Raw genomic sequence first — 12823 nt, forward strand, 5'->3', positions numbered from 1 at the left:
CCCACCGTACTTTTAATCATCCCAGTAACTTTGTTATTGAAACCAATCCTCTTAAGGATATCATAGAGGAAAGCCCAATCAACCTTATCATATGCTTTGAAAATTTCTAGCTTGAGGGCCATACTAGGATTTCTACTTTTTTCTATCGAGTGAATAACTTCATGGGTGGTTATTACAACATTTGGAATTTGATGGCCCAACACAAAACCCTTCTAGACTTTATGGATTATGTTGCAGGGCTGACGAATCCCAATTGCTATCAACTATAGAGGAGTGGATGGGGCACCCACCCCCCTATAGGCGAACAGAGGTAGATAGGTTAGATAGGTCGATGCCCAAAAGAAAATGAGACATGGGGCACCGGGTGGGAGGAAGATAAAGGGTGATCGAAAGGTCTAGGTGGATCGATCATTAATCCAATCGCTACCAAAACAATAAGGAAGAACCTTTGTCATTCAGGTCAGTACCCACCCCATATCTGTCGGTTCGGTACCAACATCTCTATTTGCTAGTATCTTGATCAATTCCTTCCAATAATAGCTATGTGAGGGGGACATTTCTATTGACACACACTGGTTGCTACTGCAGTAAGGGGCCCTTACCTGAATGAAATGAAGGTAAGGACACACATTTCATTAAGTTAAGGGATAAAAAAAAGGTAAGGAATCAAAAGAAAGGTAAGCGCAACACATTTCATGAAGGTAAGCGATAACCTTACCTTCAGTGGTAACCTTAAACTAATAAGTTTGAAATCAGTTAGAGCCTTCAGGCTAAATCCTTCTTAATGATCTCCCAAAAATGCTGGAAAAAAACTTGATGAAAACCCATCACAACCTAGGGCCTTATAGGCTTTCATCAAGAACATTGCCTTTTTCACTTCTTCCTTAGTGACCAGTCCGATAATGAACTCATTATCCTCTTCCTTCATCACACTAAGTAGGTACTGAATAAAAATCCTTCTTTTCTCCATGTCCACATTTCTATTCTTACGAACATAAGCTTGAAACAATATTAATTTGTTGTTAAAATATTTTACATTTTAATTTATTAAGCTACTAGCTAAGAAATAGTATTAAGATTGATTTTATTTTCAAAATTGTCAAAATTGATTGTATTTTCGGTAAATTGTCAAAATTGGTTTTTCAGAAATTTATTTTCATAGTGACGTGTACATTCTTCACATATACTAATTATAGTAGTATTTAAACACACATTTCCGATGTCTTGTGCGGTCCGTCAATTAAAAACACAAATCCTCACTTGAGACAAAGTTGGGAAATTAAAAATCACTTCACAAAAAGAAAGGAAAACTTGCCAGCCGAGTTAAACAATTTGAAATTACAGGAGCAACGGTTCCTAAAGAAGCAGTTTAGACCATAGATATGCGACCCGCCAATTTATGCTTTTATTCCCGATTTAAAAACGCCCCGAAATATTTTTTTGACGCTACTCCTGATTGTTTTTATCAGGCTCCAATGTTCTACGAAAATTTTCTTGATTTGGGAAGGTTCGGAAGTCGAAAAACTTGGTTGTGTTTGATCTGAAAATCATTATGTCGCTGCGGCCCGACGGAAGAATGGAAGCCCGGAAGAGGGTGGGCTACAAGGTGTCGGTGGACAAAGACGAAGCTCGTAGGAGGCGGGAGGGAAATGCAATTGAGATTCGCAAAAATAAGAGAGAAGAAGGTTTGCTTAAAAAACGCAGGGAGGCTGCGCATATCCCTCTACAGAACAATGTAAGGTTTGTCTGTTTGTTTTAGGGTTAAACTAACATTGGTTTCGAAAGATTGATCAAATTGAGCTTTAGGCTTTAATTGTGATTACTTTGTTGTTTTTTCAATTCGAGATTACTCTGTTGTTTCTTCAATTTCGAACCTGTTGGAAAATCATTTGAGTCCCTGGGCTATTCTCTGCATTTCATTTGTTGTAGTTCTTGAAATGGGTTCTGTTCATTCAGTTAATAGTTGTAAGATGTCAATTGCGGTTTTGAGTTCCATACCTGTCGGTTATGTCTTATCAAACTAGTTCACTTCCGCCTTGTGTAGGATGGGATAATTTAGATGCTTTTAGATTCGCAGTATGGTGTTGGGGTTTGCACTACGTAGGTCTAAGTCCAACTTTCATTTTCATACAATGTCATTGTCAATCTGTGATTGCAAGATTGATTCTGTGATGGCTTTTCCTCATTTTCATTTTGATTGGTTTTTCTGTTTGAGTGTTAAACTGACGTTAGTTTCGAAAGATTAATCATAGTTGCTTTGTCCTTGCTTCTGATTAGGCCGTTGTTTCTTTGCTTTCGATCCTGTTAGAAGACCATTTGAGTGTTTAGGCTAATAGCTGGATTTCATTTTTTGTTATCTTGAAATAGATTCTGTTTATTCAGTTAGTAGTTGTGAGATTTTAATTGGGGTTTTCGAGTTCCATTCCTGTCAGTTGCTTCTTATCAAACTCATTTTGCTTCCGCCTTGTGTACGAGGGGATAACTTACATGCTATTAAATTCACAATATGGTTTTGGGATTCTCACTATGTAGGTCTAGGACCATTTTGGGCTTTGTTGGCTTAGACGGAATTTTTTGGAAAAGCTGCCTAAGACTCAGTGAATTAAATTGGTCAAAGGATACTTGCCCAGTAGTCAAAAAAAAATTTAGACTGACTTGAAGTTAGCCCAAAATGATCAGAATCGCACAGGGTCAGAACCCTATGCTGTAAAATGCAAATTATCTAACTACAGTTGTAAAATCAAAATCAACGAATTTACAGATTTCCGTTTTTCTTTTCTTTTTCTTTTTGTGTTCTTTGTTTTTGAGGGTACCTTATACAGTGTTCAATTTGCTAAAGGCATTTTCTTTTTGAGAATTTAGAGTCCGAGAACTTTGATTCATAGCCGTTAGATCTCCTTCTTATCCAAATTTATTCATTTTAGTTTTTTCTCCTACCTAGTCTACATTATTTTCCATTTACAAAACCATGAGGTTTATTAGCCATAGGCTTATAGGTTTTGTAGTCTGAGAATTTGGTGCCACAGTTTCTCAACAAAAAATGGACTGCTGAGGATTATTTTAGGTTTTGATTTACTACATGCTATTTTTGTTGACATTTAATCATCTTTGTGTTGGTTCTTGAATTCAGATTTTGATTCAATGACGTTGATAATCAATGTTCACAAGATCGATTCTGTGACAATTCCTGTCTCCTATTTTTCACTGTTTTACAAGCTTTCACCTCCATTTGGCTTGACATGGCTGAGAACTCAGTGATTTTACTTGAAACAACGAGTCTTGTAAATGCAATTCAGATGCTTTGGAGCTTATCCTTATCCAAATTTAATCATATTAGTTTTTTTCTCCTCATTTCCAAATAGTTATTTGGTTTATTTGCCAAATAATCATTATGAGATAAATCTATATAAGCCATAGATGTACAGGCTATATAGTCTGAAAATTTGGAGTTTCACTTTCTTATCAAAAATTACACTGCTGTGGATTGTTTCATTTCATGAATTACGCACATGCTTTTTTTTGTTTGAATTTGGTTGCCTTAATGCATGTCTTTTCAGATTCTGCTTCATACAATGGCTTTGTCAATCTGTTATGGTTTCTCTCATTTTTATTACCCGAGGGTCATACCCCACTAATCATTCCAATTTTGGTCGACTTGCTGAGAAGTAGGCAAAAATAATTCATGAAAGCTATAGGTTGACAGGCTTTCACAATAATAATTCACATAATCCATTGGTTGACAGGCTTTACATTCTGATAATTTGAACTGCACTTTCTCATGAAAACCTGATTGTAATGGATTTATCTGGGTTTTGACTCTTGATTGATTACTTTTTATGGAAAGATAATTTTCTCCTCGTGTTCTTTTTGCATTTGGGTTTTGATATAATAATCTCATTGATCAGTTATCACAAGATTGATTTTGTGATGGTTCCAACTTCCCTTGCCCTAGCAGCATGCTTTACCATTTTTCGAGAGGTGCAATCAAACTGAAATGAAAAGGAGAATAAAACAATAAGAAAAAACTCCAAAAGAAATCGCAAACTCTCAACTTCTGATTGAGTTCAATAACAATATATATCAAGAAAAAACGAAAGGAATCATAAATGCTAAACAAATGCAACTGTGGATGTGCTGAAACCATTTGGGATGTTTGTTGTTCAGGGATGCAATATCCTTTTGCTCAATTTGGGATGGTGAAAATGGAGGATTTAGCTCTAATTTATATAAATTTTAAGAGGAAATTGGATGGTGGCGATTTACTTTTGGATCATGAGTGGGATCTATGAATAACGAGTGTTGATGGAAGAAGGTGGCAATCAATTTAATTGGATGGGGGTAACTAAGATGATGATTATTTGACTTGTGAGTGGAGAAGTATTTGATTTATTCATCAATCTGTTATCTTCAGTCAGCCAAATTAATTGGCTTGTTAATGGACTTGTTTGGGAAGTTAATTAATTTGATTTTTTAGTTAACTATTTTGGTTGAAAAGTTGCTCTGTTACATGTATTTAGGATTTGAATTAAATTTAAATTTGAATTGAAATAATCAACAATAAATATTAACTAATGAATTTAATTGTTATGAATCAATGAACTAAGGATAAGATTGATTATTTAATGGATTAAGAGGTGTTAAGTGCATTAAATGTTAGCATGAGAATATATTACAAAATAGTACATAGATATTATAGTGTCTATACCATATATTCAATGTAAAACATAAAGTAAAGCTCTATCTCTAACTCTTCTAAGGTTTTGGGAAGATGACCAAGAAATCATTGATCATCTCATTGAGGTTGTTATTGTTAGGTCCCTTATGATTTTTTAAATTTTTTGATCTTTCAATATTTTCTTGCATATGTTCAACATAGAACAAGTTCCCCTAAGATCCTACATCTTTGACTTGTATGCCATTATTGTGTTAATTAGTCCAGTTAGTTGTATGATTTGAGAACTCTTTGAAAACCCAATAAATTGTCTCGACAAAGATTGACTCCTAGAAAGTGCAAGAAAGGTGTTTGATGAATTGTTTAATCTTTACCATAGCTTAGTTAGTTGAGTTTGTATTCTTACCTATCTTATCTTTACACTTATTTAATGTTTCCAATTTCAATTGACTTTATTGCAACCATTCCCTAGGTTTGTCTTGCTCTTCCTTCTCACACATAGCTACTTCTAGCAACTCTTCTACGTTGGTTGACTTCATCTTTTGCAACATTGAAACACAATTTCCTCAAATTAGTGCATCTTTATCAACGCACTTTTCTAAACTATGAGCTCAACTTGCTTCACCATTGTTGTAGCAAAAAGCTTTTATTGCATTCTTGATTACATGATTCCTTAAGACTTGTGAACTTTAACCCTTTCTCTCTTTAGTAGCAAAGATAAGGGCTTCAAAATTTGGATGTTGAGCATTCTCATTATGTGTAGCTTACTAGTGATTGTGCCTTGATTTGTAATGGGTATATTGAAGAAGTGTGGAAGATCAACTAGGTAAAAATTTGGTTTTTTTTGTACGGTCCATTATCAATAGGCTAATGTTATATTTGTGATAGGGAGAGGGGAAGATATAGGGAGAGATATGGATATGGAGAGACGAGGGGCAGTAGGGAAACAACGATAGGGGATAGAGAGATAGAGTGGTAAAGATATATAGATATGGGTCAAGGAAGAGAGAGACATTTTCAAATATAGAGGGGGAGAGAGGAAGTGGTCTAGATAACTCGTGTGGAGAAGGAAAAACTCACTAATCTTGAGACCATGCAAAGTCTTGAAGGATGAATTGTCCTTTGTGCCACCTTAATTATCTAGCATTTTGGTGAACTAGGGATCAAGACAAACTAAGTGACAATAGAATGAAGTCAATTTAGACAATTAAGGAATTCAATGGAAAGAAAGTTACATAACTAAAAGCAACTAGTAGACTGATATTTTGATTGCAAGAACTAGAAAAGAAAACGAACATAGTTAATTGGCTACCTCCGCATACTCATTGCCTTAGACACTTACTTGAGTCAAGACAACACCATAGATATAGAACAAATGCATGACATGCATTTGTCCCATATGAACAAAGCTCATAAATAGTGACAAAAAAACTAGAAAAACTTATAGGCTAATAACAAGAAATGAGAATGATGGAAAAATGCTAAAAGAACATGATTATATTATGAAAACACAAGCAAGAGAAAGGATGAACTTACCATAATAATCTCGAGTTGATGGAGGTAGTAGTTCACCATCATTCTCCTATGAACTTGCACATACAAACAATGCAAATTGTTGGGTGGTTGTTTGGAGACCTACCTCAGTTAGATCCTTGCTTTAGCGTTTCCGCCTCTACAGTAGCCGATATAGACAAGATAAAATCAGTGATAGATAATCGTATTAACTAGATAGATAAATGATAGAAAGGATAATAGTGCAAGAAAAGATCAAGAACACTGATATGCTATCAAAAATACAAGATGAAATTGAGTTAGAGACTACTCGACCGCACCAAAGCCAAGGCTCAAATAAGTGGATACAAGGATGACCAAAAGATCACCAAATAAGTCTCTTTCGTATAATATGAAACTGAAAAATGCAACAGAAAAGATGAAAATGGTGAGAGAAGATCAATAAGTGTATGCAAAATTGTGAAGAGAGCACGAAGAACCAAACGTGGTTAGAAAATGGGCATATAATGGCTGAGAATCGAATTCTAGCATTGGTGGGCAGAGGAACCAGGTGTTCCATTGTAGGTTGGCAATGCGTGATACCTCAACGACACTTTTCCTTTCTGTAGATTTGTGGGATGAGTGTGCTTCACGTAGATGTCTCCACAATGAGCATGTTTCCAAGGTTGTCTAGGTTGTGTGGCCTAGATTTTGAGTAGGCAGTGACGAAGAGGGATGAGTGGACGCAAAGGGATTCGATAAATTTTTGTGTTTTAAGCTAAGGTAGAGGCATGATGTAATGGTAAATCACACAGGGGTGCAAATTTATGACATTACAAAAAGATGGAGAGATAGGGAAATAGAAAGGGAGAGAAATGAAATAAGAAAGAGGCAAGGGATCTAGAAAGAGATATGGAGAGCTAGAAATCGGGAGGAATAAACACTGTGTATGTGAGTGAGAGAGATATAGAGACAGAAATGGGGATCGACAAACATGGAGAGTATGCGTGCGCTAGTGCGTGTATGTGAAAGAGATAGATACAAATATAGAGATAGAGAGGGGGAGAGAGAAAAATGGAGAGGATATAAGAATAGGGAGATATAGAAAGAGGGACCAATAGGGAGAAAGGGATAGATAGGGATAAAAAGAGGTAGATATACAAATGAAATGTAATAAAATGAAGAATGCATTGCTCATCTTATTTTTGTAATGCTAATGAAAAAATTAGTTGAATATTTTTTAATAGGCTGTAGTGTTTCCTTTTATCATTGCCCTAATTTTTATCCTTAGGCTCACAAATTAAATTGCTCTTTTTAATAAAATCAAACCCTGATTTAAATTCACACAGATAAGTATTAATGTTATTGTCTATTTGATAAAATGAATCTAGATCTTATCTGTTATGGGTCTGATCCTAGTTTGCACTTGTTGCTCATTAATTGTCATTCCTTGATCTGTATTTCCTATTTTGCGTCCCTTTATATTTGGTCACTGCAGATGGCTGAACCTGTCTTGATATGTCTCTTCTGATCGGGATTGATATCTCATTTATTGATTGCTTCCTTCAGCAGCTCAGTGATGCATATGATAATAAACAGATCTAATGTAGCGTTGATAATCAATGGATAAAATAACACAGTTATAAGTGTGTCTGAAGTTCAGGTCAGATATCTTAGATTGATGTCTCTTATGTTTGTTCTGATGTACATGTGCCTGCTTCTGCTGGTTTACAATTGTTTCTGTGGTATATCAGGTGGGTTTTGTTATCTTATATGTGGCTATCTTATTCGATCAATTCTATTTGCTGAATACACACAAATATTCTTCTATTGTGGATGATTTTATGTAGTTCTTTTACTTGGTTCAATGTGATTTTCTGCTGTTCTTAAATTGCTGTTTCTAAGTATGTTGTGTTTGTACCCCTCTTCTTCAAGTGGCGGTCTTCCCTATCTAGTCCCAAAGAGAGGGCAAAGAGTTGCCAATTTTCAGAAAAGAAAAATCTCTTCTTGAATTAAATTCTGCCTTATCAGCAGATATAATTGCACCTTTTCATTTATTTCAACTGTCTTCCCCTTGCATAACCTTGGCATTTATAGTTATATAAGCTTTTTAGTAAGCATGGTCAGCCAAAGATATGCATTCAAAATTTTTATATTTGTAATATATAAAATGGTGATCAATAATAGACCAAGTTATAGGTACACTCTGGTAAAGAGGAAAGCTCTCAAATACAACCCCTTGGAGGACATAAATCAGATTAACACAACCCAAATGGATGTAGGGGTGCTAATGCAAAATTTAAGTCCTTTTTAGGGATGTGAATTTTAAGGTCTTTATATCCTGATTTGTGTTGATATGTGATGTTTTAAATGTAGAGAAGGATATGCAAGGAAGAAAACTTATAATGATAGAAAACAAGAGATCTGATCTAGTGTATCAAATTGCCATGAAATGACAAAGAGGGAAATGTACTCACCTTGAGGGCTAGTAGAGGATGCAAGTTCAGATTTGAAAATGAAATGTCAAACTGTGTTAGAATCTGAAAAAAAGTTGGATCTGGAACCCAAGAATTTGAAATTGCAAATTGTGAAAATCTAGCGTCTCAGGAATAAGTTGAATTCGGGTATAGGTTGACCTTGACCTATATTTGAGACACTGAAAACTGGAAATTTCAGATGTGTGATGGAAACTGTAACTCCAAATCTGCCAAATACGATCCCGAAAATCCAGAAGTTCTCAAATCTGCTCCTACATACTAGAAAAGGGAAAATTGATGGGGAAAAGGGGCTTGCCTTGGTCGAGCCCTTGATTAGGAATTAACCTTGAAATGAAATAAGTAAAGCATTTAAAACAAGACAACTGTTAGTATTCACCTTTCTTGTCAAACTTTCATTGATGGGTCCGAGTCCACTATATCCACAAAGATGAATATATAGTATGTCGGATTTCTTCACAAATGCAGTGGATACACAATTGCCAAATCATAGATCATGGATGTAAGTAGAGAGGAAGAAGAGTGACGATGTATGTAGATATCCTCCCTTGATGGAAAACTTTTTTGTCTCCTATAAAGAAAGAAACTAGATATTTAGAAGGAAATGCATGCTTGATGGATGATGGATGGACACCTCCAATGAATGCTTGCTTGAATTCCTTGAATGCACCTTGGACTTGATTGCTTGAGAGTGGCTTGCTTGCAAATTGTTGTGGTGTAATTGATTGCAATTTGACGGGTTCACAATTGATGGGATGTCAAAATGAAGGGAGAAGGCCTCCTTTTATAGCAATTTTAAGCTTCAAAATTGAGAGGGTTGATTGCACTAGGCGGGAAAAAAATGAAATAATTTGATTTGGGCCCAAAGGTCTTGTAAATTAAAAACCTCAGGTATATGTTGACCTCAACCTATACTTAGTTATAGGTCACACTTGTAGGACCTATACCTAAGTGGGCCCAATTAACAAGAAAATCTTGAAAATCTCGGATTTGTAAGCGATTTAGAGAGAAAATGAAGGGAGATGCGAAAAATCAAGCACAAATTCATCCATAATGTAAGAGATGGCTAAAATGAGGCCCAATAAGTCCTTGAGCTTTAAAATCAATGGGTGCTAACTTTCTAGGATGACACTTTTAGCCCCCAATTAGTGAGAGTATGAGATAGCCTATGCTCACAGTACAGTAGATCAAATGCATAAGATGATCTTATCAAAGTTAAGAAAACAAGGAAACATCAAGCCTACAAGTGATTTAATGCTCATCAAATTCAAGACTAAGATAAGCGAGGCATTGTTGACAAGATAGATACAAAAGAAGAGAGAAAGAGAGAGGTTTGTTTACTTAGTCCCAGTAAGATTATCTATTTTACTGTGAATCACACAAAGAAAAAGTATCACAAAAGATGGCATTGAAACTTTAGACAGTTTGTGTTGTACTAGTCAATCCATCTAGGATTTGTCCTTGAGGATTGTGTATCCATAAGGGCCCGTTTGGTAGCTGGAATTAAAATGGAATTGGCATTCGGAATTCTAAAAAAATTCTAATCCATTGTTTGGGTCCGCACAATCAGAATTGGAATTGGGAAAAAGTGGAATCTGGTATCCACATTTGACCTCTAAAACAAGGATTCCAAATTCTTTCAAAATACTTGTTATTTGGAATTCTTGTTTTAATTCCCATTTTAAATCCCATTTTTTGAAAATGAGGATTTCAACTAAAGTAAAATTTAATTGGGTTTGACATTTGGATGCCCATTTGGGGGCACCTTTTTTTCCACTAATTTTTGAAATTTAATTTTTTTAAATGGGGGGAAAATTTTCCGCTATTAATTGCTCATATATTTGTCACTATTGAGTAATTTATCAAGCTTTTTCCACTTGATCTGCCTTGGTAGTTATTGCAAAAAGTTTGGTGAAATAACTTTTTCACATACATTGTTTCTCAGTTAAATGAATCATATGCAGGACAAAAACAATCTACTCTGTTGATTTTTTTCTGGCGTAAAAGTGTTTCCAAGTAAGATTTCATAAAATTTTAATATAAACATTTAGACTTTGCACTTGTGAGTTTGAATGTTGTGATGATCAAATTTTTTATTGGATCTCTACAAATATTTTTTTTTAATGGGATGTTTTTGACTCTTATTTCATCAATTCTTGTGATTCGGATTCATTCAACGAGACTTGAACAATATACATATTTCATATCAATAATTATGTGAATTATAATCAATGGTATTTTTTATACAATCCTAAAGATTGTTTACTTTCAACAATCCTAAGGATTATAATCAATCCTAAAGATTGTTCTAAAAAGCCTTATATTTGGCGATACAATCATGAATTGTAGGAAGATATGGGATCTCCATTGTCTTTGAAATAGCTTTAATTTTGACTGTATTTAAATTTGCTGATTTTATGATTTTGTAGTTTTTTGCAAGAGAACCCTGTTTTGCTATAGATTGTACTTGGCAAACCTGGTCATCGTGTGTGATTCAAATGCTTCAGAATCAAAATCAGCATTGACTCTATCAGTATATTTTGAGGTCATTCTTCTTTTGTGAACAGGTTGTCATGTTCAGTAAGGACATTGCATCCCATTTGCTCTAGATTGTACATGATCTTTGTTTCCACTGATTGGTAGTCTTTTAAGGCTCCCTACAACTTTATTAGAAGTTTTCCAAGTACCTCCTCTTTGTGACCCATGAGCCCTTGATATCTATAGAACATATCAGAAGATGGAATGACATCACATACAATAAAGGCATCTAGGTCAACGTTCGTCATTTGATTCCAAACACCCAAAATTTCTTTCAAGGGATTGGCTTCTTGATTTAAAGAAGCAACCACGTCATGTAATATCTCCTCAACACCTCTAATACATTCAAGAACTTTGACCACATCGTTGATGGATAGAACTCCTTCAGAGATCCCTTCTTTGAACCAAGCCTTTACTGCTTCAACTCTCTGGCGAGTGCATTGCGAGCATCCTGCAAATACCCCAGGCGTGATTGTTTACCAAGTTCAACTTTGTTGAACTTGTAATCTGAGCTGTCAAGCTCCTTAGAATCAACAACAATTCTTGAAACGACCTTAGCTCTCGAAGATTTAGACTTAGTCGTCTTGACATGGAAATTGTCTGGAGGTACTACAACCTTCCTTCTCTTCATAGTGATTTTTCCCAACCATGCGGACAAGCTGAAACCTTTATATGCTAAAATAGGGGCAGTGGCTACAACAAACATTGATTCTGATTGTATTTCTTTTGTGATTGTGCATGCTTCAGTTTGCGTTGTTGGAACCATGGGTGTCCTCTGAGATGACTTTGTCATGAACATCTTGAACCCTACAACTAAGGTATCAAGTTGGGAAATTTGAACTTCTGTGAGAGTTGGAAATATTCAAACACATTTCCCAAGTTCTCACATTGTTTTGCTGTGAGAATAGGAGTTGCCAAAGAGATGGGGAGTGCCAACATGTTCACTTCCGAGACAGAAATGGTAGGTGAAAAAATGGTGGAGAATGAATCCACATTGTTGTCTATGGCATCCAAGAAGGGTCTTTCCTAAGTAGATGAATCGAGGTTATTTGCTGGCCATGGAGGAGATATGATCATAATCTTTCCTTCCCTCTCATCTTCTTCATCAAATTCTTCCTCTGATTCTTGAGCCTGTATGGATGCTTGAGAAGATTCTAGAAGTGATTTGATTCTTTTCTGCCTTTGAGCTTGAACTTCAGAGTTTTAGATGGCATTGAAAAGGATGAACCGTCCTTTCTTTTTGATCTCCACCTGAGATGTCTTTCCAATAGTTTTAAAACTATTGCAATCTAACTCGAGCTTTGGATGTACTCTTTTGAGGCCTTAGATTTTCAGCCACTTATGGTATTTACTAAGATAGATTGGAATCTATCAAAGATAGACATGCCTTCTTTTTGTTGTCATTGAATAGGAAATGGATAACGCTTGTCAAAACAAACATGGTAATTCCTTGGATCTAAGATGATGCCATCATCTTCAACCTGAAAACATGGTGGAATCTCAACCATGTTAAGGTCGATGATTTTCCATATAGAAAGATTTGGGATCAGAGAATCTAGATGAAGGTTTAGATGGATCAATAGGTTTAAATGGGTCAATAAAGTTTAATCATGTTTGCATTCCTTAA

The 12823-nt window shown here is 35.4% G+C and overlaps 1 protein-coding gene across 2 annotated transcripts in view; it reads left to right on the top strand.

Annotated features, from left to right (window-relative positions):
- The first annotated feature begins 1230 nt into the window (after positions 1-1230).
- Positions 1231-12823, top strand: part of LOC149530944 (importin subunit alpha-like) — a 226403-nt gene continuing 214810 nt past the window's right edge. The window contains exon 1 of one of the 2 annotated variants that reach the window (XM_089809659.1): positions 1231-1735. In XM_089809659.1, the coding sequence (XP_089665785.1) occupies positions 1553-1735 (183 nt within the window). In that variant the 5' untranslated portion in view covers positions 1231-1552. The remainder of the gene's footprint in view (positions 1736-12823) is intronic. The other variant, XM_089809660.1, reaches the window with a different exon arrangement.

The sequence above is a fragment of the Cupressus sempervirens genome, chromosome 11, assembly GCF_028749045.1.
Source record: "Cupressus sempervirens isolate cs-2001-9-10 chromosome 11, ASM2874904v1, whole genome shotgun sequence".
Classification (NCBI taxonomy): Eukaryota; Viridiplantae; Streptophyta; class Pinopsida; order Cupressales; family Cupressaceae; genus Cupressus; species Cupressus sempervirens.